Below are 27,721 nucleotides of genomic sequence, written 5' to 3'. Positions count from 1 at the left end.
CTTGGCACAAGGAACCCTGGTTAGGGAAATACCTTGGAAGAAGAAGAGATCTTATAGTCTAAATTTTTCTATCGCATTACATTCTCTTACAAAGGACACGTGTAAGTACGAGTAAATTAAGCATGAAGAAGGTTAAGAAGGTTGTATTTCTGAATATATGTATATGTATTAGATGTATCGATATATCGATCATCGTTATATCTGACCGCAACAAAGTAACCTGCAAACAATCAAGCGCTACTGTTACATTGTTTGACTAGCTGTTCTCTACCTGCTCGTTACTGGTTAAGTTACCTTATATTTGGAACTGAAGAGAAAATCATGAGTGTGATCTGATGACTTTGACTTTAGCTATCTTCTTTTGTTATTACTTAAGGGGACACTTTTTCTACCCTTAAAAAATACTGTCGAATTTTCATCTATTTCCTGATACTCTTATCATTTAATGAAAGAATAGCGAATAAATTCATCAGTATAGTACGTACATTTAATATTATATGTATAGTAGAACACTAATAGTTTATTTATTTTCCTTTTTGCAGATCTATTGCTTTCTGTGCGTCGTCTCACAGTACCAAGAGTACAAGGAGGGAAGAGGGACCGCCGATTTCGAATTTATAAACAGAAGGGTAAGTTAATGACATTCACAAATGAACGTACATGAAGGTTGAGTTAAATTATTTTCGGACATGTTAATGACGGCTTTTTATTTATTTATTTAATAAAATGCCCTTAAGTAATATTTATGCCTCTCTTTGAGAGCAATCTAAGAGTACTGTAATGAAAGTAAAGCCCATAATATACCCAACAACCAAATTAGAAACACAAATTAAGCTTTTTTTCTTCAACTTTCCTTTAAGAAATTTAGTAAGCATACATAATCTTAGGGGAAGCTTTAGTATGGTAATTCTTTGCAGTAGGAGTTGTGGCTATTAAATAACGACACTATTGCTGTCAGCGCGTGAGCTTTGACACCACGAAGCGAAGAGTTAGGCGGGGCGCTCTGCGCCAGCGGATCAAACCGGAAGTGGCGAAGCGGGTACAATAATCGTAAATAGTTCACAATCAAATAAATGAAAATATATACATAGATAAAGTAGTGCAGAGGTAGGAATGAGTAACACTTACCCTTGCGGCCGCAAGTGAAGCTCCTAAAGCGCGGTGCTAGAGGTCTATGCGTCTCTCAGGACAGCGGAAATAGTAAGGTTAGATGCGTCGCTAAGGGAAGTAGAAATAGGGAATGTAAATGCGTATATAAGGAAAGCGGAAGCAGTCCATGTATAGGTGTGTCTGAGAAAATCGGAAATGGTAACTGAATATGCGTGTCTGTGTGTTAAGCGTAGCGTAGAGGAAGTAGGAAATCCCAGGAAAGGCGTAAGGACAGAACAAACCTGGCACCGGAAGCGGGTCCACGGAGTGGCCCGCGAAGCGTGGGATGATGTCCCTTGATGCTAATCGAGTGATGGTACGTGTATACCCCCAGGCTCGGCGGAAGCGAAGACAATGCAGTGTGAGTTGTCTTGATGGAGAACCCATGACTTGTTCTTTCACAAAGCAGGCCGTTTTTCCTTAATCTTTCACGAAGTTAAGCAAGCACCTCACGGTAGTAATGTTGATTAATTATAATCGATATTTTCATCCGTTTTGGATGTGGAAGGGCGATCCGGGCGGTCATCATCTCTGACGTCTTCTCGGCCATCTTGGAAACGCTTGAACCACTCAAAAACTCGCGCACGTGATTAACATTCATCGCCATAAACTTCTTTTTATAAAAGATAAGTTTCAGTAGCGGTTTTACCAAGTATCATGTGAAATTTCACGACAATTCGTTGCTCTACTTCATGCGTAGTATCATGTTTTCTGCAAAACGAAACTAACACCTCTTACACAAACGACGGTACCGGTCAGACAAATTACTCTACAATCACGTGAGACGCTGCAATCGAAAGAGAAGGCTTTACGCTGCACAGCTGTCGGTCGTCAGGATTTGGCACATGCATAGTTCTTCTGTAGCAGCATCAGTCTCGTTATTTAATAGCCACACCTCGTATCACTTTCGGAAAGTAAAATATAATGTTGCAAAGTTGGAACATTTCTAATGAAAGTACTGTTAATGTTGTCATGTTGTCAGGTACCCGGTGTCAGATATGTGCCTCAACCGACTGGTACCAGTTTTCTTAGCACTAGAAGAGCTGTTACCTATCAAGAGACTAAAGCAAGTCCTACGTGTAGCCCTCCCGGGCTCACTGAGAAGACTCCTCATCGGAAACATGTACAGTTTGGTGAACTGTCTCCACCTCCATATGAGGAAGTGGTTAAACAAAGGTTGGCACCTCCGCAACAACAGCAACCTTCGTCAATTATACACATTGAATCGCCGAAAGGTTTGTTATTCTATTTCTTCTTGGCGTGCACCAATCAGTATATCAAAGTGTGAGATATTTAAACCAGGAATTATTTAAAAAAATATTATTACTTGAATTTAACTCCTAATCTAAAGGATTCACAACAGTTTCCTTTTTTAAATAAGTGTCTAATTAAAAAACTTTTATTTAGTACACCTCGAACCTGTGTACTTTATTGCGTTCTGAGACTTCGTCAAAACCATTAAATTTTTGTAAATTAGAAGTAGCTTTAGGGTAGTTCGGCTTATTTTAGAAACTATGAGTGATAACTCATAACGGAAGAAGCAACTGATCATCTCAACAGTTGAATTTGAAACTCTCTTGAGGATCAAACTAAAAGAAAACATCTTTTACCAGAAAGCAGTACTGCTGTAATTCCTGTATTAGACCATTAAGCAATAGGTTTGCACCTCATTCTCAAGATGCAGGTAGTAAAAACTTTAAAATCTCTCCTCATGTTCAAAAAGTAATATATTTGTTTTAGTAAGTGTGAAAGTAATATACACTTACTTAGCTATTAAGATATTTTTCAAGATGTCAAAACAAAATTAAAAATCAATTTGAATGTTAACAAAAAAGAAATTCATTAAAAATCTCTACATCTGACAATGATTTTCGCAAATTAATTAAACATTTGGCATACATACTACATTGCATCTCATGATAAAACTATTAAAAATTTAATGAGATTAAAAAATATGCAAACCACCATCAACAACTCTGTATTGCTGAACAACTAATTGGATCACGGCAAAAAGGTATTTCAATTAAATAATCTCCTTGACAAAAACTTATAGTTTTAAAAGTTTAAGTATAAGGGTTGATTAAACGCCAAAAGGCGAAAGATTTATGCGTTTTGAAGAGAGACCAGAGTGTGCTGGCATATGCGGACGATATAGTCATTTTTGCGAACTCCATAATAGATATTAATGAAAAACTGAATATACTGGAGGAATACTGTAAGCTTAATGAACTCACTGTTAACACTGCTAAAACTAAAATTTTATATTTTTCAAAATCTACACGTCCAAAAAAATTTAAAAAGATACTCTATGCTGGTCAACATCCAATCGAAATAGTTCAATCATTTCATTATCTTGGCATTCCATTCTCCTCTACTGGAAAATTCTATCAAGCCTCCAAGCACTTTGTGTCAATGGGGAAACTGGCCACTAACAAAATTAAAAATATTTTAATAAACGCAATAGCCACCCAACATAACTCAAGGTTAAAATTATTAAATTCAATAATAAAACCTACTATGCTGTACACGTGCGAAATCTGGGCATATAGATATTTAGACGAATTAGAAAGAGTTCAGCTTCAATGTATAAAAAGTCTGTATAATCTACCCAAAACAACACCTAATTCATTTGTCCGTATGGAATACAGAATCACACCAATCAGAGTAACCGTACTGAAAGCCATAATTTCTTTTATAATCAACTTACTAGAAATGGATAACTCCCGCCTACTCCGCGTTTGTTACAACACTTTATATTTGAATAATGCTACATCTACTAAAAAATTTGGATTAATAAACTATCTGGAAAAATCTTTAGAATCAATCAATAGTTTGGACACCTTTATAACACAAGACTCGCTGATCATTAGAAAAGAAAAAAACAATATAATAAATAAATTTATTAATAAACTCCATAGCGAAGATGTCGAAAATATTCTAAATAGTAAATACAATAATTTATTTAGGCTCGTTTCAAATTTTGGAGTGGGAGAGTTGTATTTAGAAATGAATTGCAAAATAAAGAAAATAAGAGTGATTTCCCAGCTTCGCCTTTCAAATATAAACAATGCCACGCTACATATTAATAATTCTTTTTATACGTTTGATTCTGATAACGTTTGCTTGTTATGTGATTTGAAATCGCCAGATAATTTGTTTCACTTCCTCTTCCACTGTCAAGCCCTAAATCCAATCAGATCTTTCTTTTTAAAACAATATTGCTCTCCAGGTATTTCAGATAAAGATAATTTCGAACAACTTTTTACAATTGACTCAATTCAACAGATAAACAATATCTATAATTTCTGTAATCAGTCTGTTAAAATAAGAAGTTTTGTACTTTCAGAATTTTAGAAGTTACTTGTTCTGTTTTCTTGATTTTTTCTTGTAAAAGTTTTCTATATTCATTAATTGGTTCTTTTTTTATAATTGTATAGATATACTGTAAACAAGTCAAACTCCCTGCCAAGGGAATGAAATGTATTCCTTATGCAGACACAAATAAATAAATAAAATAAACGCCAAAAGGTACACAAATCAGCAAGTACCCAACATTTCATTAATATTTCTAGTATCATATTTTTTAGAATGTTTTAGATGTCACAGACTCTTGTGCTGGCCTTTTCTCACCCATTTATATTTTTCTGTTAGAATTATAAAAGATGTATGTACATATCTCATCATCATAGTTAGTATTAAAAAGACTTTTCATTTTAACTCTATTCCAAATTATTCTTCTGATTGATCTCCCTTATGCTGTTTTTTAATCAACCCTTACACTTAACTTAAAAAATTATTGTAAACCAGCACTAATTAAGTTTGGCGAAACTGACCTTAATTCTAAAAGATACGCCTACTAGTTAATCGCGAAGAGCTGACAAAGAGGCCCAGACGTACAACAGAATTGCAAGTTGTATGCAATAGATAGAGCATCAATGTCGGAAAAGAGTCAGCCCAACCAGATATTCTCACCCAAGGCTGATGGAATCCTGTCGTTCAGATCGCAGTGGTTAGCAGTCCTCTCCATCTTTCTGATTGGAATAAATTATTCAAGTTTGACTGGTTTTTTTTAAGGGTTAGGATGTCATTATCTGATGCTATCGAACAGACTACAGCAAAGAAGTGGAATGAAAAACTACTGTACCTAGAGACCCAATACACAATAAATTTCTCAGATTACGTTTGATGTCGTCTTTTGCTTATACTGGGCATAGGTTGGATTAGAAAATATTACAGTTCTGGATTTTGATTTACTTTAAAATTTAATTAGGATAATAATAAAAAGTTATACTTTTAATCTTTCAACCAACACTAGCAATGAAATTCGCATTGCACATTATACTTGTGCTGGGTTTTAAGAAACTCCATGTGGAAAAAAAAGGCTTTGGCAATGCTTTTTGTAGAAAAAGATCTTATCTTGGAAAATGAATTCACAATGGATGGACAATTTACAGACTTACTAACAAGGGCGTTACCACAGTAACCCGACAAAGAGTGGTATTGTGTTGGCAAAAGATTTTCAAGAATGAAAAAGGAGCATTCTATAAAGGATATAATCCGGTCATTAATATAAATAAATCTTGGCTTCGGAATTTAGAATTTATAAGCAAGAGATTTGTTAGCAGCGTATGCCGGTTACGCTCTAACCATGCGATTTGCGGTGACTATTTATATAAAATCAGGAAACGCGAAACTAACTTGTATAAGAAATGTAATGAGGCAGACAGTGCAGAGCATATAATCTCGGAGTGAGGGAAATACGATAAACAAAGGAAAAAACTTGTCAATCCCTTTAAAGAGATAACTACCTTTTTCAATTATACGAGAATTTGCATCTTGGGCAGCAAATAGTAATGTGTTCAATTTATTATATGGTTTTATTTGTGATACAGTCATACAAATTTAGAACCATAGAATTGAAATATCTACGGTTTATTGATTTGAATGTCTTAATTATATTAAGTATATATTTTTACAGTAATTGGTTTACATTTAAACAATTTATTTATTCTCATGTAATATTTACATACAGATAAATCAATTGATATGCTGGCTGTTAGGGTAATACCGATGCCAAGTGGTGGAGAAAAAGGTGCGTTAAATAAATCTGTTTTATAGGCAGCCATCCTCTACATTTTTCGGGCACCACGCCGCCACTGATATTTTGTTGCCAAGACATCTTCTCGGAGAAGAAGTGAATAATGTGAAGATTAAAGTGAGACTTAGCTTATTGTTGATTGGAAGATTGAAGTGTTTGCTAGAAATATTCTTAAGAAAGGCGACACAGATTTGCTATTGGACATGCATTGTGATATTGGCTGGTTATGAGACTGTGAGATGCGTTGTGATATTAAAAATGCGATGCAACCTCTTATTTAGTGCTAACAGTAAGATTATGTCGAATTAGTGGAGTAATTTTCAATTTGTTTTATTTTTTAGGCGATTTCTATTTGCATAAATTCCAGTTTTCAAGAAACTTCATTTCGTAAGTTGTAGTGAGAAAAAGGAGTGTGTTTGCACCAGATTGATTTATTATAGAGTTAACAAAAAGTGAAAGATTTCAAAGCTGATATCCAGAGAAATGGTGGTCTAGCGTGCTTTGGGGAAATGTATTATTACTTAGGACTTTACTCTAGAGATAGTTTATTATTTATAGAGCTTTGTTTAGAATTGTTTTACAAATACTAAAGTAAGAGGTTAAATACCAGTTTAAATTATTAAATACTCTAAATACCAGTTTTATCATTATTCATAGAATTTTATGGTTGCTTTACTTTTACAATTAAGTACTGTTTTCTGTCCTTAAGCAGGCCCAAACTGAGAGTCTCGGACAGGGCCGTGCGAAAGGGGCGTCCACCTTGGACGCTAAATTTCAGAGGCCGTTAAAATCAGCTTAAAGGAACATGTTTTTAAAAATATTATTCTTTTAAAGGTATTTAAAATGTTAACATTAAAAATAAAAAGTAACGTAATGCCTATTTTTTGTACGCATTAATTACCAATTTAAATATCTTGGACGGAGGCGACTAGCAAACTTACTTCTTAATAAATTTCACTTATCAACCATTAATTAAAATCCAATCAAACTCAGTTCCACCACAGCACATCTTAGCTTGCAGACCTCGTCTCTAAACTCTCTGCTATCGTGGCCAATAACCGTAATTCGTATACATAATTCACACTAAAATAGGACTAAGTGGTAATGCCCAAAAAAACTCTCAACTTTCGTAGAATCAATTTTTACAAAAAAAAAAAAAAAAAAAAAAAAAAGCTACGAGTAAAACTAATTAAGTCCATGTAAGTGGTTCTTACAACAAACAAAAAAGTTCAGTTCGTTTTATAGAAAATCTCGAAAATAAAAAACTAAGTTAATTCGCTTCTTTCAATTATTCCAGTCTCCCTAATCTCGGAATTTTAGCCACTCATTTAGCGTGGTTAATATTAAATAACTACTCGTATTAAGACCATAACATTGCACTAAAGTAACTAGAAGTAAACCTAACACTTTCTTCACTAGAAATATCCATCATCCAATATTTCTAGAAAATTGCAACAAATAAAGTTGTGGAACTAAAAAGCAAAAGCGTTCTTGATCATTTTCAAAAAAATCTTTATAAAAAAAAAATCAAGTGATAATTCCGGTAAAAAGAATTCCTTTCGTTTTATCATTTTTTATTAGATACAAAAACTATATCCTAAAATCACAGATATGGGAAAAAAATGGGAACTTGACGCAGTCGAAATGGAGTATTGAAAAATGAGAAAGTAAAGAATAAATAAAATCAAAACAAAACACAAGTTGCTCTAGAAATATCCTCCAGCCAGGCCAAACTCCCTAGTCCAACCAACAACACTAAACGTAAAACTTTTATAATGTGTTAGTTTTATGAGATGGTTATTCTAAGAAATAATTTTCTCAATAATGTAAAAAAGAATCATTGGAGAAGTCAATTTCACTTCTCACGACCCTGCCCTTAGGGATGAAGGAAGGATGAACTTTGGGGGCCTATATGTTATATATTAAATTTTAAAAAAAGTAAAAAAGTATTTTATAAAATATTTAAAAATGCATTTGGAATCACTGAGCAAAACATGGGAATTTTATGTAATTTATGGTCAGTTGAGATAGATCTATCAAGATTACCTACCACATATTAATAAATAATAATAATATTAGTGAATTGAAATAATTTCAACTACTTTTGCTTGGTTTTGACTGTAATGTTTGCTGATATTTGTATACAAAATATACTTATGTATTTAGTAGAAGTATTGCGCAGATTTTATTCATTTCATAAATAATTACATAAAAATAGTTTTATTAATTAAATGTGTTTAAAATACATAGATACTATCGATACCAGTTTCTTATTCTTGTTTTGGTAGGACTATTATGATTAGACATTATGTAAGTACTTTTACTTACTCTTCATTATTAAGTTTGGAAAATGAGTTCAGGTAAAACAAGAATCTGGACAAAAATAGAAATCCGAAAATAGAAAAGAGGCGTTGGTTTGGTAAGGAGTAAAGTTCAGTGAGAGCACTGAGATTTGTGAAGTTGGGGGCTAAATCTCCCCTTAAGACTAAATCATTAGTAAACCTTGGTAAATACTTAGGTTTAAAAGGGGGGAAAACCTTTTAATTTATTTTACACATTTAAACTTAACTTTCCATAAATGTACATACATTGACTCCCATTAATATTGGGACAGTACATACAGAAGTTAAAAATTGACGAAAATTAAAAGTGGCACCCATTTATTCAAATTTTTATAAATTCATTTCATTTTATAATTACTATTAATTAAATAAAAACTATTTAAATAAGTAAATAAAAATGTTTTGGTAGATTAAAAAAATATATTAAAACTGTCCGGTAGGACAGTTGTATAAGGGTTGATCATCAAAAACTGCACGAAAAAGCGTAACGTTGAAAAACACCCAACTTTGACAATTTTTTTCTCTTTTTCTATAAAAGATAAAATTCCCAAATTTTCTTTAAATTATAGGGCAAACCCTCCTTTATAACTGTAATTTTTTTGCAACAACCCAGATCTAATAGGTTTCGAGAAAAAAGTTGCCAAAAATGAGCAAAAACGGCTTTTTCAAAAAATGTTCTTGTTCTTGTTCTTCTTGTTCTTCTTCTTCTTCTTCTTCTTCTTCTTCTTCTTCTTCTTCTTCTTCTTCTTCTTCTTCTTCTTCTTCTTCTTCTTCTTCTTCTTCTTCTTGTTACCTTTTTTGTAAACAACGTAGCGCCTAAACGCGTCAACCGATTTTCATGAATGAGGTGTCATTCGATTCGGAATTTTATGTAGATGTGCCTTTTGGGGGTCTCGATGTTGTACATCGAATGGGAGAGGAGTTAGCCCCCTTTATGTAAGGCCCCCTCCAAAATTATTATTACTAATTACTCTGTAAATTTTGGCCCGATTTTGATAAAATATGGTAGGGTGATAGGGTTAGGGCTCTCCTACGTAACATTAAAGCGACGATCAGCTCTTACACTTTTTAAGGGGAAGTATAGCAATCGTTGCAAATTATCGACTCGTGAACCGATTTGCATGAATGAAGGGTCATTCGAATCGAAATTTTGAACAGATTTGCACTTTAAAAGTCTCGACGCCGTGCCTCATAAGGAGGGGAGTTTGCCCCACCCAAATAAGGCCCTTTCTAAAACTATTATTACCAATATTTCTATAACGCTTAGTCCGATTTTGATAAAATTCAGCTCGAATAAGTGGTTAAAGCTGCTCTACGTTGATGATGCTCTTGCACCTACTAAGAGGAAGTACTGCAATCATTTAAATTATCAATGAGTGAACCGATTTAAATCAATGAATTGTCGTTCGATTAAAAGATCTTTGCCTATTTGCCTTTTAGGAAGAAGTACTGCAATCGTAGTTTATTTTTCTTACTCCTCTTAAAAGGAAGTACTGAAATCGCAGTTTAATTTTGCTATTTACGTACAAATACCTTCCTATGTTATTCAAAACGCTTTTTCAAAAAAATTGTTATTGAGGATGGTTTGGGGGAACGCAACTATAATCATTCTTTAAAAAGATCTCTCCATTGGTAGTTACGGTTCCGACTTAACACCTTATCAGATTATAATGATAGAATTGTTTATTCCAAATTTTAAAAAAATCTGTAAAGAAGATATAACTTTGTAAAATAAACAAAAAGGAAAATCTATCCAAAAGGTACAAAAATCTCCTTAACAAAAACTTACAGTTTAAAATGTTAAGTATAAGGGTTGATTAAACGCCAAAAGGTACACAAATCAGCGAGTACCCAACATTTCATTAATACTTCATTAATAGTTAAGTAATTCTACTGCATTAATTTTCATTAATAAGTTATTTTTTAGAATTTATTAGATGTCACAGACCATTATGCTGGCCACTTCATTTATAATATTTTTTTGTTATAATTATGATAAATCACATAAATATGTACATGCATGTTAAAGCAGAAAAAGGCAAAGTTAGAGTAGGCTACTGTCTTGAATTCGTCTTACCGAAATATTCGTGAGCACAAATAACACACAGTTAATAACAAGTAGATTATTCAACAACAATTATTCATTTCTCAATTGTAATTTAATTTAGTCCCCCTAATTTTACTTATAGTAAAATACTGGAATAATTAGCTGCCCTAAAAATATGCATATCTTATTTACTTCATATTACATCTATACAACATTGTGGGATGAATACCTAGATTGAGAATGTAATTGAAGAAAACTATATTATTTGCGCTAAAGCCAGATAATTATTACCTATTATTATAAACGTTTGACTACTACATAAAATAACAATTACTTTAATCAAAGAATGAACTTAAACCGACGATTTTTATTTAAAAATAAAAATAAATAAATAAAATAAACAAAATCATTGGTGTAAGTTTTTTATAAAAAAAAGTTTTTGAATTTTTTAGCCTCATAATTTTTTTTATTTTTTGTAACGTTTTTCTTTTTAACCTGTAATTAATAGTTTATTATTATAGATAACTAGATATTACAGTCAATCTACAGTGCTACTTGAACATATATTTTGTAGACGAAAATGGCCAGCATAAGGGTCTGTGACATCTAATAAATTCTAAAAAATAACTTATTAATGAAAATTAATGCAGTAGAATTACTTAAATATTAATGAAGTATTAATGAAATGTTGGGTACTTGCTGATTTGTGTACCTTTTGGCGTTTAATCAACCCTTATACTTAACATTTTAAACTGTAAGTTTTTGTTAAGGAGTTAAAATATAATTTGAAAAAAGTGCCCAAACATTTGGTATTTTAGGGTCTTCTAAATTCTACCAAGACAACGACCCCAAACCTACGGCTTGGGTGATACGTCAGTGACTGTTATATAATTGCCCAAAGTTTTCCAAACCTCTCCGCAGTCACCGGATCTTAATCCCATTGAACATTTATGGCAATATTTAGCCAGTGCTTTAAGTAAACGAGTAATATCTAACAAAAATGAATTAAAACGATGTTTCTTGGAAGAATGGGAAAAAAACACCACCTGAATTAACCAAAAACTTGTTTCACCTATGCCTGATCGTTTGAGGGCTATTGTAAGTCAAAAAGCAATTATTAAATTATTACCAACCAATTATTAAATAGTAGGAGATTTTAAATATTGAACATTTAAACTCTAGCACTTCTGGTGTCCTAATATTTTTGAGAGCCTTATTTTACACTTTTTCAAAAAGTGCTACCTAACAGTTTGGAATTTCATCGATTTATACTTAGGTATATATAATTTCTACAGATGTTGCCAATGTAATTTAAAAAAAAAAAAATTCCAAACTTTTGTCTGTTGTTTTCATTTTCCTTTTAAATCATTTTGTAATAGGTGTCCCAATATTAATGGGAGTCACTGTACATACACTGGGCCAAAAAAGTCTGTGAACACTAACCTAAATTTTATTACTTTTATTATTATCTTATTAGAAACTTCTTTTATTTTCAAATGAAATATACCATTCGATAGAGAGAAACCAGAGTTTTTCATTTTATATTCAATCTTTTATTTTTGTTCAGCAGGAATATCACAATTAAATGTTTAACAAAACAACACCCCAAACGAATGCAAAAAAAGTCTGTGAACACTTTGCAGAAATAAATCATTGTTACACATTGTACGTGAATTATAAATTTTAAAAACTTGTAGGACCTCCTATGTTCCTAATCACTTTCAACAAACGAGCTTTCATCGAACCTAATAATTTTGTGGTCGTCAATGTTGGAATTTTATCCCACTCTTCTAAAATAGCGTTTTTTAGTTGTTCACGGTTTCTTATTCCTCGTTTATTTATTTCGCGGCTGATTTCATCCCACAAATGTTCTATTGGGTTAAGGTCTGGCATTTGTGGAGGGGTGTTTAGGCGCCAGAGTGTATTATTTAAAAGCCATTCCCGAGTTTTTGGTGCGGTATGTTTCGGGTCATTGTCTTGTTGGAAGACAAACGTTCCCTCCAACCCTAATTTTTTTGAATTTTCTTTTAAATTGCGTCTTAATATATCCACATACACATATTGGTCCATCATACCATTAATTAGATCTAACTTGCCCACTCCTTTAGCACTCATGCACCCCACACCAGAATGTTGCCTCCCCCATGCTTAAAAGTAGGCTTCATATTTTTCATTTTCATAGCTTCATTTCTTTTTCGCCACACTTTTTGTCGTCAATCAGACCCACATACATTGAATTTCGACTCATCTGAAAAGATTACGGTTTCCCAGAAACTAGAAAGCTTAGAAACATATTCTTTCGCGAAATCCAATCGGCGGTTACTATTTATTTTATTGATTAAAGGTTTTTTCCTCGGGACTCGACCGCAATAATCGTATTCATGTAATTTATTTCTAATTGTCTGTGGTGTTACGCTTACACATAACCACTTGATAATTCTTGACTGATTTTTTGAGCGCTTGTCCTGGGTTCTTCTCGAACAGACTTCAGAATTTGCAGTTTATGAAAGGAATTAAGTTTTGGTGGCCGTCCACTGCGTGGCCTACTAATCACATTTCCGTACTTTTTAATTATATTATGCACCGTTGAAGGGTTTTTTTGAACTATCTTCCCTATTTCTCGAATACTTTTTCTTTCATTTCGCAACGTCACAATAAGTTCTCGAATTGGTCTGGGAACTTCCATATTAGTGGTTAAATATGTACTAATTAGATTATTTATTCACAAAACTGACTGTAGTGGTTTCTACAATACAATAGAGAACTTTGAAACTTTATTCAATCGTTTTTCTGTTTGTTATCTTAATGTTTTTACATATTTATACAGCTGTTCACAGACTTTTTTTGCATTCGTTTGGGGTGTTGTTTTGTTAAACATTTAATTGTGATATTCCTGCTGAACAAAAATAAAAGATTGAATATAAAATGAAAAACTCTGGTTTCTGTCTATCGAATAGTATATTTCATTTGAAAATAAAAGAAGTTTCTAATAAGATAATAATAAAAGTAATAAAATTTAGGTTAGTGTTCACAGACTTTTTTGGCCCAGTGTATGTATTATTTGTTTTTAAAATATAATATGCCTTTGTTACCCAGGCAACAAAGCAACTTATAAAAACGTACATCAGAAGCGCTAGGTGCTGGGGACCCATTACCCATTGAAACCACGGTATTTTTTTTTTCTACAACTGCATAAACTTGCATTTAGTAATTGTGATAAATGCAAAAGAAGAGTGCAAGAGTGGAGCAGTTGTCCAGTGACAACCCTCCGAGATATTTACAAGCAGTGAGAAAGGAGAAATATGCAGGCGATAGATAGTGAATGAGATAAAGGTGTTTACAAGTAGAGTTGATGGAAAATTAACGATGGAGTTTAACTAAATGAGAAAGGAGAGGGATTTTTACATATTTACAAAGAATTATACAGGGTGTCCCACGCTATATGGATACCGACTTTTTCTCGGAAACTAAGATAGCTAGAAAAAAACTAAAAAATACGTGTTCCCTTAGTTTTTTGTCAGGAATCCAAATTTACTTTGTAAATTTGTTTCGGTGCTTCCAGAAGCGAGATACAGGCACCAACTTCATTTTTTCAAATGGGAAGGTGGGGTTTTTATTTCAGAAATAGAATCCTTTATTTTTTTAAAGAAAAATTTACTCGAACGGTTTTTTTCTGTGAGCGATATTTTACAAGTTTTGAATGAAAACATGATTCTTATAAGAAATTTCAAAATGATATTATAACGGATGGCGATTCAGTGGCCACCTCGTTCACCGGGCTTGACACCTACGGACTATTTCCTTTGGGGATACCTGAAAAACAAGGTGATTATTCATAACTTTTTTATTTCTTTCCTTATTTCTGCTTATCTAAAAGCATTTCTAAATCTAGGTGTATCAGAATCAAGCCGGGATTGCATCTGTAGATGAAGCAGATGCCTGTAACTCGGTTAAAGCCAAATCTATTTCTTTGGCAATTGGCAGGAAAGAACATGTCTATGCATCTCTAATGGTGGAGGCCATTTCGAGCATGATCTGTAATATTAATGATCTGTAAAATTTAAAATACTTATCTTCTTATTACATCAAAAAACCGTTATAATATCATTTTGAAATTTCTTATAAGAATCATGTTTTCATTCAAAACTTGTAAAATATCGCTCACAGAAAAAAACCGTTCGAGTAAATTTTTCTTTAAAAAAATAAAGGATTCTATTTCTGAAATAAAAACCACACCTCTCCGTTTGAAAAAATGAAGTTGGTGCCTGTATCTCGTTTCTGGAAGCACCGAAAAAAATTAACAAATTAAATTTGGATTTCCAACAAAAAACTAAGGGAACACGTATTTTTTAGTTTTTTTCTAGCTATCTTAGTTTCCGAGAATAAGTCGTTATCCATATAGCGTGGGACACCCTGTATATCACTTGATTGGAATGTTCGTGGTCACTGGTTGGGTGCTTGGTAAAGGCAAAGGTGAAGGTAAATTTAGGCAATGTCAATTTATCTGTCGTGCAACATTAGTGAGAGTTCGTCGTAATGGGCTCCCAGGCAATTGGCATTCAATGGGAGAATTTGAAGAGAACTGCGTGAAGGAGAGTTCATCGCGGTCTTTTAAGAAGCAGCTCACTGACTACAGTGGTGAGAAGAGTTATAAGAGGGTTTATAAGAGATTAAAATCATTGTGAAAGAATGTGATGTCCGAGGATGATACAGGTGGGGCATGTTTGAAGGTTGAGGAATGAAAGAGTGAGTGGCGCAAACGTAGCACAATGAAGCGCTCCTCTTGCAGAATGGTGGCCTGTGGTCTTGAAAGGATGATGATTTTGGGCGTGGATCAGTGCCGTTGTTTCCATCCCTTAGTCGCTGTAGTTGGCCGAGTGCTCCTCAAGAGTGCACGCATGTGGGAGGCGTTTCTCTTGACTTCTTACATACCTCTGTGGAATGCAAACCTGCACACTTTACACATCTTGCGGGGTGGTTGCAGTATGTCCTAGTATGACCATAATCTTGGGCACCCCTTGCACTGAGCAATGTCCTTCCTTTTATGTCTAACTCTGGTTCTTCCACTCTGATTCTTGTAAAATTCAAGACGTTTAGAGAAAATATTTTGCCATTACTCTCCTGTGGCTCAAGGTCTACATAGAAGAGAGGTAGGGGTTGCTTAGAGGTTGTATGGAGAACGCTTACTATATTTCTTACTTTAAAGCCGAGTTCCTCTATTTCTTCTTTAATGGTGGGTATAGGAGTAGTGTGGTGTAGATTTCTAATCACAACTCTAATTGTTTTATCCTGTTTTAGTTGGTATGTGTGAAAATCACACTTATTTTCCTTCAAAAATTTTGTTATCTTTCTACATTCTTCTGGCGATTTCATTAGTAAAGCCGTATCTTTTAACCTGGATTTACAGAGAAATTGTTTACTGCTTATGACTTCGGCAATGGTTAGGCAAAGCCATTGTATGTTAGTAACGCTCTTGATGTGGATAGAGGGAGGTTTTGTATTAGTTGGCTGATTATCTGGGATTATTTCCATCTCATCCTCTTGCGCATAAGTGGCAAGGATTTCGAATTTATTAGGATGAGTGAAGTCAACTGACTGAGATGCGACAAGTTTTTGAATAGAAGTACCCATATTAGACTGCTTTTTCTGAATTGGAGAGAAAATTTTTCAGAATTAATATATATCATTTTTAATCAGTTTAGGTGAAGAATCTCTTGCTGATGGTCTTTTGATAATCGTGCTTTTGGAAGCGCTTGTTTTATCCAAGGAGATGAATCTTTGACCTTCTGATTCACTATTACTCATTTGATAAGATGTTAGAATACTTAATAAATTTCTACTAATTTATAAAGCAATAGCAAGGTGTTATTTACTCACTAGCACTTTTTCACTCTAATAATTCTCCCCTTCTACTAGCGTCTTTTGTTATGTATTAACAGTTATGTGAAACAAAGCGGAATCACAAAATTAACCTCGCCAATTCAAACTAATTATTTTCAAGTAACTATAAAAAAAAATAGTATAAATGTTTGTTTACAAACCAAAAACACTCAACTGAAAAAAAACTTATTTAAACCGTTCAAAATTTGTTTTTAAAAAAAGTACTTTTAACCAGTAAAAAAAAACACAAAGAGACAGAGCAAAAGTAGCTACATGTGAACACTTCGCTACCTCAGCTGATTTTTTATTGAAACCAAATTACTGTTTTTATTATTGTGTTCAATGTGTAAGAAACCACGATGTTGTCGGCGACCTAGTGGCAAGGTTATTTTTATTGTTGCTGCAACCAGCTTCTTGATTGGAATAATACAATATTATAAAACGAATAAGAATTTAAGAGGTAATTTACAGTTCATTAACCATTCTCGATTGTAGCAAAAGAAAAAAAAAATACGCACTTATGTCTAACTCTGCCTTCTAAATTCCATTTAATGCTAGATTTTCCCGGAAAAAGCGGAATTTTATTTTTAATGTACCACAGTTTTTCTGGTTTATTTTTTTTTTTATTTATTTTTTTTTTTTTGAGCTAATAAGGGGATGGTGCGGTTAGTCTTCCTCCAATTTTGTTCGTATTTGTTCTCATTATTCTAGTCTAAAATAAGCCTAATAGTCTAATATAATAGGTTAATATCATGGAGAATTTTCGCTAATCTTCAGCGCTTAGCGCTACTGAAGAGCCTGTGTTCTTTAGATCTTATATTTGACAAATTCTTAAATCCTCGATGCAACGTCTCTACTACTGTTGTGGGTTTTATGGAATAGCTGTCTCCATTAACAGTTATTGTTCGTTGATTTCATTTCAGGTCTTCCGCTAACCCTAATTGAGAGCATCTCCACATACTTTAGTAAATACTTACTAGTTAGTTAACTTAATTGAATCCATAGAGGTAGGGCTCATACGAAACTTTCCGTTCGTAGTGGATCGCCCAATGCCCAATCTGTCGATCGTGAGCTATAAAACTTCTCCTCTCGCTCTATACGCAATCGTGGTCACGCCTTTATGTTAAAAATCTTTGGTTTACTAAGTATCGAGGACATATTCCAAGAGTACCAGTTAGTTACAACCTCATATGTTTTAGGCTTTAGCATCGCATCTATTAGGTCCATATCCTAGCACAATTCTACAATCTTGGTTTGGGTCTGCTGAGGTGTGTGTCATTATTTTTGCAACTTGCGAATCTATACATACCAGTAATGGGCAGTTCTTCAGGGAAAGAAGTCACTGTCAAATAAATGTACAATTCTGATGTATTTAGTTCGATGAGTGGCTAGCAGGATTTGATGATAACATGATAGCAACTTCATTGTCGATATAAAGCTCTATAACTCGCTTTAAAGTTATTATTTCATTGATCAATCCTTTAAAGACCTTTAAAACCTACCTAGGGGAAGTTTTGTAATAATTTAAAATTATCGTGTCGTGAACCTGTTTATTTTCTTCTGTTATTTTAAACTTGTTATTTATGTTATATCACGGCAGTAATAGATGAACTCTAATTTTCTTTTTTTCTTTTTATTATGCGAGTAAATGTGATGATTATTCAGATTAAAGATAAATCGCAAGAATAATTTGGAATAGAGTTAAAATGAATTACCGTTTTAATACTAACTATGATAATGAGATACATCTTTTATTATTCTAACAGAAAACTATTTATGGATGAAAAATGGCCAGCATAAGGGTCTGTGACATCTAATACATTCTAAAAACTAAAAGTATGAATGAAATGTCGGGCACTTGCTGATTTGTGTGCCTTTTGGCGTTCAATCAACCCTTATACTTAACTTTTAAAACAGTTAGTTTTTGTTAAGGTGATATATACAGAGCTCCATTTGGTCGGCAACATAACTTTTTGTAAATGGAGCTTTTTTTGTTTATGTAAAAAAAAAAACATTTTGGCGCTTTCATATCTTTTAAACGAAATCTCTTATTTGTTTTTCTTTTCCTTTTTTTTTCAATGGGGTTATGCTGTTATAAATGATTCAAGGTTTCTTATTTTAATAAGTAATATTTATTTAGTAATTATTTTCATTCTGATTTTATCAATAGCACTTATTTCAAGCAATTTGCATGAATGGCTGTTGTCATCTACAAAGATGCATTTTCCAGGTCTTTCATTAAGGTGTTCCTTCTCAGACATTTTATTTTATTGTCCTGCAACAGAATAATCTTGATACTTTCTGTGGTAGGGTCTTCCAAACTGTCGGGTATCTCAAACGAGCATAAATAGTTAATTTATAAAATAGTTTTGGTTTAACCTTCTAACCTAGTAATAAGTAATCAGATTCTAATAAAAAACATGTTTTTCAGGTAGAGTCACTAACATTTTGCAAATTAACATAAAGAAGTTGAAAGTTCATTATTAGTAAATTAGTACTCTTGCTGATATTTTTGAAGAAAAATTTAAAAAATGTATACGTATATCTAAGATTTTTAAACCAAAAACTAGTATTAGCTAAATTTATAAAGATATAGTAAACCAAATATCAATACTTCAGTAGTTTTAACCACTAATGTGAGAAGATAATCTGTAAAAGTTAATGCGTTTATCTACAACTCACTAGGTATTGTTAGAGTTACACATATTATTCGAAGGATTCACTACTAAAAGTAAGAACTGGAGGTTCGTTCCGTAACTTTTTGTTTTTGTTTTCTGATTATGTATGGGACTGCAACATAATCTTTTAATTTCTTTAATTAAAATTATTCCATACAGAATTCAATTCTTCCAATGACTATATAGAGTAATCTATACAACTATCCTTGCGAGGTGTAGTTAAGCGATGTATAATAACAAGGTATACCTTTTGCAGAGTATATTCTGTTACATTCATTCATTAGTTCATTACTATTACCATTCGAATACCTTTCTAAATTTATATAATTTTTCCCCCATCTAAAACTTAAAATCATAAGGTAAATTTCTCAATAAAATGTTACATTTCCAGGTGGACCAATTAATTTATATACGCTCTAGGAGCCTAATTTGAATTTCCAGTTTGCGACAATTTAATAATAAAACTTAGTAAAATTAACTGAAAAAAATTACTACTTCTTTTACTTTTTAACTAAAACAATTTTCTAAGATCTAAGACTAAGCAACATCAGATCCCGTAACTTGTTAACTTGGAAATCAAATTTTTGGTTGTTATAGTTAATCTGAGATTTCTGATGTTTCACTAAACATAATTGAACTTAATTCAGCATAAAACAAATGGATATTATGAAACTTACTATTCTCCATAATATTGCAGGTTCCGTGTCAAGCGAGTTTAATGGCCGTAGCGGAGGCAGTCCTAGCGAGGAAGGTGGATCCAGCGTGGAATGGCCAGCAGCTTCTGATAAGCCAACTGTAGATACGCAGCCACTTATCCCAACAAATCTAGACCAAGGGTTACCATCCAGCGGGGTTGTCAATAACCAAGTATAAAAAAATTACAATTTTGCCTTCTGTTTTCGAACAATAAGTTAAACTTGTACAGTTAAACCTTATTAGAGAAACAATGTGCAATTTAGAAGTTCATTGGAATTAATCCAAAAACTTTGATGAGACAAATGATTGGTGCGTAAAAAAAGGACAATTAAAACGGTACACAGTTACGGTGCTATAAAAAAAAAAAAAAATATGTAAAGCTCTATTTCTGAAATTTTCGTTTCTAATCGGTATTCTCAGGTAAAACTAATTTACTACTATATCAGTGTGTTGGTGGGCATTTATATTGCGCATGCTTCCATAAATGGTGAACTAATTCGCATTTTTATACGTTTATAGTTATAAAATTTTCATATTTATACAGAATTAAGTAAGCACTTATTGTCTATTGTGACCAGATGTACATTTATTAAAATTATTGGAAGTTTTTAACTTTTTGCTGTTAAAAAAAAAAATACATTGCTGACTGAATGAATGTAAAAACAAAATAATACTAATATTGTTGAGCTACCCTAATGTCTATCTCCAACAAGAAGCATTTTTATTTCTTTCACTAAAAATGATGATGCACTGTAACATTGTACATTTTTTATAACTACCACTGCCACTTTATAATCTAGCCCATCAGTGAGGTAGTTGAAATGCGAAATGACTTTCTAAAAGATGAGTTACTTTTCCTTTTTTTTTTTTACATTATTATCGCTTTTTTTCTGAAGATGTTTTTGAAAAAGAAAATTTTGTCATTTTACTATCCGTTTATTTTGATTTATTGAAAAATATTAAACCATAGTCGGACCATTACTACTTGGGAAGAGTTGTCAAAGAAGCCTTTCCCTAACTCAAAGCGAGCTGGCGACTGTATAACTGCAAAATATAACTTCTTTTACTTCTCTTAATATTGGTGAGAAAAGTGTTGCCAACGTGACAAATTTTTTAACGGTAATAATGATGTAGACTCCGAAAACTTAGACTTAAAATTTCGTATTGCTACCTTCAAGGGACACGATAGAAAGAATGAATCAAGGTGAGCGATAGACTACCCGAAAAAGTGTCATTTTAATATGATGTTTGTTCCACTCTACTTCTCTTTCTCATTCTTCTTCTTCTTCCTTTGCCGCTACAGCCCTAGCAGAGCTGTCCTCCTTTAGCAGAAGGTCCAAACCATCTCTGGCTATGGATCTCCTTCTCCGTTGCCTAACACCCATCCGCTTCTAAATCCTGCAACCAGCGCAGCCTTGGCCAACCTCTAGGTCTTCTATCCCCTGAATGTACTTCATAGACATTTCAAGGGGCACTTTTCTCACTCACTCTGTGAATTTATGGCAGCCACAAGCGTCTCTTCTCTTTGGACCTGATACTATTTAGCATTTTTACGAGGACAGTACACGCCATTGTCAGCTACTGGGCCATAAATACAACATCAAACTTTCCTCTCCCAGGTAAAAAAAAAACATTTTTTAATGCTTAGGAAATCTCATAACAAGTTCTCCCGGTGAAATCTCACAACAAGTAAAAAATGCTAATGTTTTAACCAAATCATTTTGAATTTTATGAATTTTCTTTAAAGTAAAATGCCAGTTTCCATTGAAGTAAAAAGGTTTAAATGCATGCAATTACATGTAATGTTTAAGCAAAATTTACATTAATTGCCAAAAGGAAGCGTATTCATGATAAGGGATTGTAGCATTCAAGTTAAAAGTTTTAACTTCAAATGTCGTTTGCAATTTTCTAGAATTCAATAATTCTGGACGTTATTTTCCGCAATATTTTGGATATTCCAGGTAGTATGGTAAAAGCAGTAATTATTCAATCGATATAACAATATTTATTTTCTTTTTTTTTTAATATAATTTATCTTTAGGGTAAGAAAAAAAGATTTGTCAGCAATTGTAAACAATTGAGTACACTCAAACCTGTTTTTGTGCGGTAGATAGGGACCGCATAAAAGAAAACGCATACAAAAAAAACACATAAAACTTCACGAGTACCTATATGAAATAGTTTTCGAAACAATATTAAAAAAAAAAATTTATGCGGTGAATAGGGACCGCAAAAAAAAAAAATCTCACTTATAAAATAACTCATAACCTCCACTAGCAATTGCTTTTTTAAACGAAAACAAGACACGAGGCTTGGCAGCTACCTCGAATCTCGCAAAACCTTTTGGAGCCGGATTTAGAAAAAACACATGCAAACATTGTTTAATATTTTATTTACATATGTATTTATTTTATTCATACAAAACTGCAGATGTCCTTTAATGTTTATTTGCGATTAATGCATTTTTGCATTGCTACCCAAAAATTCAATCGCAATATTGTATTGCACATTTTATTTGTTGACATTAAAATTATTGTCAGTTCAATAATTAAATTATGAGATCGCACAAATAAAAAATCGCGTAAAAAAGGACCGCATAAAAACAGACTTGAGTGTACTACAAAAGTCATTTTTCAGCACGAAATGAACCATAAATATATGGGTCAGTATGTGTAAGCAAATTTACGAAAAGAAGTTAGGCTTACACTTTTCTTTAAATATATATAAAGCACATTATTTGAAATCCTATCAAGCATGTCACGCGATTTTTATGAACGATTATAGCAGAATTTTGATTTTTTTTTTAATAAAAATTAAAAAAAAAAAATCTGTCCACTTGTTTGTTATAAACTTACAAACTAATTAAATTTATCCTAATGTATGTGAGTGTCTACAATACATTAATGTTATTATCAACGCATTCAGAAAAAGTTTCATGCGAAATGTTTGGAAAATTTTGTTATCTTATTTAATACTAACGGCTGTTATATTTGTACTTTGTGAATAAGAAACATTTGTTTAAATTAAGAAAAATAAATATGTATATTTATATATTTTTTCCATTAATGAAAAAATGAAACGAATAATTTGTTTAAATGAATAATAATAAAAAATTATTACAGGATTTCTCTGATCACACTTTGCAAATTAATTCTAAAGGATCCATTGACTTTAATTTAACACCCATTCAGTGGGGCCAAGAAGAGATCTAGAAGATGACAAGAGTGGATGACCTCTTCTGGAAAATCAGAATGTAGCTCAGAACAAGAGCAACGGCACTATTTTCCCTCATCTTTAAGAACTCCAATCGATGAACAGCTTACTCGTAGAAAATAAAAATAAAAGCTGATTCGTACCTCAGATTTTCATTTTACAACAGTTTGTATTATTATTTAAATATACATTGCTACAAAGTACACTTTTCCCCACCAAGTGATCATTATGATAAATTTATATAAATAAAATAGTTTTTCATACTTACTTAATTACTTTACTTTATACAAGTTCGAGGAGAAGTTGATCCGTCTGCTAGGTGATCAAAGCCATCCATCTCCCACTGACAACCTTCCTTTATACATTCAATTCCTTTCTAATATCTGGTGAAAACCATAGTTTATATGAAAACCGTATATTAGGGAGAGCCTGCAGGAAGAAATGGGAGCCAGTAGATTGGGATGGCCTTTCTGTAAAGCCTTATCAACTCACCTCCACTTGCTAATTTTCAGTTGTGTTAGGGGTACTGGAAATGAGGAAGCAGCGTTCTGAGTTATCTAGCGCCTGCACTCCAATCGAAGTTTCTTAAATTTTTTTTTTTTTTTATTTGTTTATTTATTTTGCAACTGTATGCAGTACAATAAGCAAAAGAGATGAGTGATAAGGGATGGCACAAATGCACGTGCACGCATATATATTATATACGAGTATATATCCATACATATACGCGCACATGCATGTGCGCGAAGGGCGTGATTGGAGTGAACGACGACCATCCAGTGATGGAAGCCGTTAGTTCGCCAGATTGGCAAGCTTACACAGCAACCATCCTAGAAGGTCAGCGTTGTGTTGAGATGGTCGCGTGGCCACCGCCGCTTTAGTCTGCGTTGAGGATTAGAAGGAAGTGTTGTGGTAGACATGTTGTGGATCAGAGAGTTGTAGTGACTGTGTAGATTTGAGTGGAGTTTTGTGTTGCGAGATTGAGCTACATATTTCAGAAACGAGAGGAATATTTAGATCAGTGTATAGAATGATTGGAGACGTAGAAGGGAGCGTTAACTATCGTTCTGAGAATTTTAGACTGTAAAGTTTGAAGTTGGTTGGTGTTCGATTTTTTGGCGCTTCCGTAGAGCTGTATTCCGTACGTTCATATTGGGGCAAGTAGAGCGGTATATAGTGTTCTGTCAGGGTCAGTTTTGATCGTTTGTCGAGTAGCCTTTTCAACATTTGATACCTCAGATTGAGGTTAGTTCGTTTGAGTCTCGTGTGAGGGTTCCATGTTAGTCGTTTGTCAAGATGTAGTCCGAGATATCGTACTTGGTTAGTAATTGGTATAGAAGTATTGTGGAAGGAGAGAGGAGGGAGAGTTTTCTTGTTAAGAGTGAATACTATGTATTTAGATTTCAATTCATTCACTTCGATTCTCCACTTTTGTAGCCAAGGCTCTAGAAGATTTAGGTGTGATTGGAGTGCACGGCATGCTATAACAGGATCTAGATGAGGAGAAAGAAATTGCCCGGGTGTCTTCCTTGACATATCTTAGGCATTCGACAGGGTATGGCACACGGGACTGCTTTATAAACTCAACGCCTACTGTCTTCTACCTTTTACCTCATTCTTAAGTCTTATCTCTCCGACCGTTTCTTCCAAGTTAAACAAGGTTCTTCTTCTTCTCTTATCCTTCCAATACTCGCTGGAGTTCCTTAAGGAAGCCCCCCTACTTTATATTCTCTACACTGCTGACTTACCTACTCACCCGACTACAATTACTTTCACATTCGCCGACGACACTGCAATTCTTTCTCCTCATATAGAAGTTTCTTAATAAAATAAAAAATAAAAGTTTCTTAAATATAAATAAAATTTATAGAACGCAATAAATGCGCTTTACACCATCCTAAGCAGCATTAAGGCTATCCCTGTTGTTCGACAATCTTCGAACGGTTGGCGTTGCGTTTCATACGGTCCTTAAAGCATCATTTTCAATTACCTTAGGCAAGCTTCGAGTTCAAAATTTCCATATCGAAATTTAAGGAACCAAAGTTCCAAGGTGATTCTACCGAGACTTTTGGCGTCCCAAACAGCATTCATTTTTCGAGCCGCCTCAGTAAAAAAAAAAAAAAAAAAAATGGTATGTAATCGCTTTTTCGAAATGTCGCAATGGTTCTGAAAAAATAGAAGAGAGGTAAAAGTTCAAGTTCAAAAACAAAAATTGGGCATTCTTTAAAAGCGAGAAATTGACTCTCTCTATTAATAACATGGTCAAGTAAATAATAATAAGTATTTACTGGATAAAATACGCTTTAAAAAAGTTGCTCACGTAAAAACCTGCAAAATAAAACAATTTTTAGTGTCCTAACAATGTCGACGAGTCCTTTTTGAATTCTAAATGACTTGCAGAAAGTAAGTAAGTTCATAATGCAAAGAAGTATATTTCCAAATTGGTAATCATATGTTCTAGTGAGCTATTCTGCTTAATCCTCAAAATGTATGTATAATTGACATTAGCAAAGTTCAAAATCAGCTTAAAAGTAAACAAAATCATGGCAAAAGAAATGTGTAAATTGAACGATTTTTGCTCAAATAGTTAAAACTGAAACTACCATAAACAGTAGCTATTACAGCAAACAAGCTTTTTAAATATAAATTAGATGACAAACAGATCGAATTACAGCTGTATATAACGCTAGTAAGATCCGTGCTGGCAATGGCATGCGGTTCTGAAAATTTTGGTTCCGCAGACAAAAGGATGACAAAGAAGGGAGAAAAAAGCAGACTGTATTTAATACATAATGTTCGAATAACTACTGACCTACCAAAAGTTATTTGGAGAATTATAATATAGGGTTGTACCGTCTGCGAAGAAGTCCGTTTGAAATAAGTTACGCTAAGCAGCGCACATTATAAATAAGGCAGAAGAGTAGGTGCCAAAAAAAAAAATAAAATACAAACCCATTAGAACTTTTTAGAACCCATTTAGCACACTAAATGGTTAGGTTGATGGTTGGTAGACCCCTAGCAATATGGTGTAATGAAAACAAATAATTGCTCCTGTCAATGACATTATTAGTATTATGTACTCGTATCAGTGCTATGACGATATCGACACATGTTCACTCAAAACACAGTACATCACTTAACAAAGGCTTTAAGAGCTTCTAGGACAAGAAAATCTAAGGGCAACCAGCTGGATTCCAGCCACTGAGCTAAACCAAGTTAACCTATTAACTGCCAAATTTTTTAAATGTATTTTTTTGCTCTATCATGTTTAGTTTGAGTCAAAATTGTCATTCATAAGTGAAATTTATAAAATAATGCATTATATAAAAAAATAAAAGGTTTTTAAAAAAAGTCCCATTTGGGGATCGTGGCAGATTGGATGTTCAAAACTGAGTACTAGTTGTTACGTCTTGAAACATGTATTTATTAGCTCTGTGGATTTAACGGGTTTTCTTATTTGTCAGTAATAGAAAATTTTAAAAAAAAGTAATAGAAAATAGATTTGAAGGATTATCAATGATTGAAATATTTTTCAATGACGGAAGCACCATAATTTTCAACTTGAAACGCACCGTTTTGTTTGCCTTCGTATTATTCAGCACGAAAACAGTAACCGGTTGCACATGACCCCTTGCTTGAAGCCAAATCGTATTGGTTTCCCTCTTATAAACTGATTCAAAAAGTGATGACCGTAATATCGCACTATCTGTACATCCTTGATCTGATTTGGTGGGATATAACTGACAGTGTCTGGTTTCATAAAAGAGAACTCTACAGAAAAATTACTGGAATGAAGCTCTAATATCTCCGGGACATCCTTTGGCTGGCAATGAACTAATTCATTTTCGTCAATTTCTTCAACATCAGAAACAATATCTAGTAAGTCCGGAGGCTGTTCAACAATATCTATTGTTGAATCAGTATCAGACTCAAAGACAAACTGCTCTAAAAAGTGAAGGCCCTTTACTGCTTCTTCTAGTTCACTGAATGTATAAAATTATTTGGTTCCCATTTCTATAAATAAATACTAAAAGTATTCTATAACTCGGAAATTTGTTCACCCTATATGCCACGATCCCCATTTGGGGATCACTGTTCAAAATCCATTTTCTCTAATTATCTAAAATATTTATGGAAGATAATATTGTTTCCTACATCTAGAACCTTTGAATTAACTGTGCTAAAATGCTTAGTTTAATTATTACAAAAACAATTGATAAAAAACAAACTTGAAAAGTAACGGCTGCTATGAACGACTAACCTGGAAATTTTCACTTTGTTTTCTTATTGACCAAAAACTAGACAAGAAAATGTAAGTGTTTACCATCAATACAGTTTACTACTTACTGCTCTAAATTAATTTATTTGCCGCCAAAAAACAGTTCTACAAATTTTTAAAAAAATATCCCCAATTGGGGATCGTGGCAGTTAATGGGTTAATAAAGGAAAGTTTATATTATTACGCACTTACAACGATCACTTCATTTTCATGATTTCAACAAAGTCTATAAATGGATTCCCAACTTGCCTAATTAACAAAATTCTCACGAAACATCATAAAAAAAAAATTACTTTTCAGCACAAAAACCGGAATTCTCCTTTCTGATCAGTACTCTAA

The 27,721-nt window shown here is 33.1% G+C and overlaps 1 protein-coding gene across 3 annotated transcripts in view; it reads left to right on the top strand.

Moving 5' to 3' along the window:
• The window catches only part of LOC141449336 (uncharacterized), a 408,876-nt gene extending 385,506 nt beyond the window's left edge, over nt 1-23,370 (top strand). Inside the window, exons 7-10 of one of the 3 annotated variants that reach the window (XM_074118643.1) lie at nt 543-629; nt 2,132-2,384; nt 19,892-20,061; nt 23,013-23,370. In XM_074118643.1, coding sequence (XP_073974744.1) covers nt 543-629; nt 2,132-2,384; nt 19,892-20,061; nt 23,013-23,102 — 600 coding nt within the window. In that variant the 3' untranslated portion in view covers nt 23,103-23,370. Of the gene's footprint in view, nt 1-542; nt 630-2,131; nt 2,385-6,956; nt 8,782-19,891; nt 20,062-23,012 lie in introns of those variants that run through there. The other 2 variants (XM_074118645.1, XM_074118644.1) reach the window with 2 other exon arrangements.
• The last annotated feature ends 4,351 nt before the right edge of the window (nt 23,371-27,721 follow it).

This window comes from Rhodnius prolixus, unplaced genomic scaffold, assembly GCF_049639745.1.
Source record: "Rhodnius prolixus isolate KJV_2025 unplaced genomic scaffold, Rpr scaffold_2, whole genome shotgun sequence".
NCBI lineage: Eukaryota > Metazoa > Arthropoda > Insecta > Hemiptera > Reduviidae > Rhodnius > Rhodnius prolixus.
This window is presented reverse-complemented; position numbering and strand designations above follow the sequence as displayed.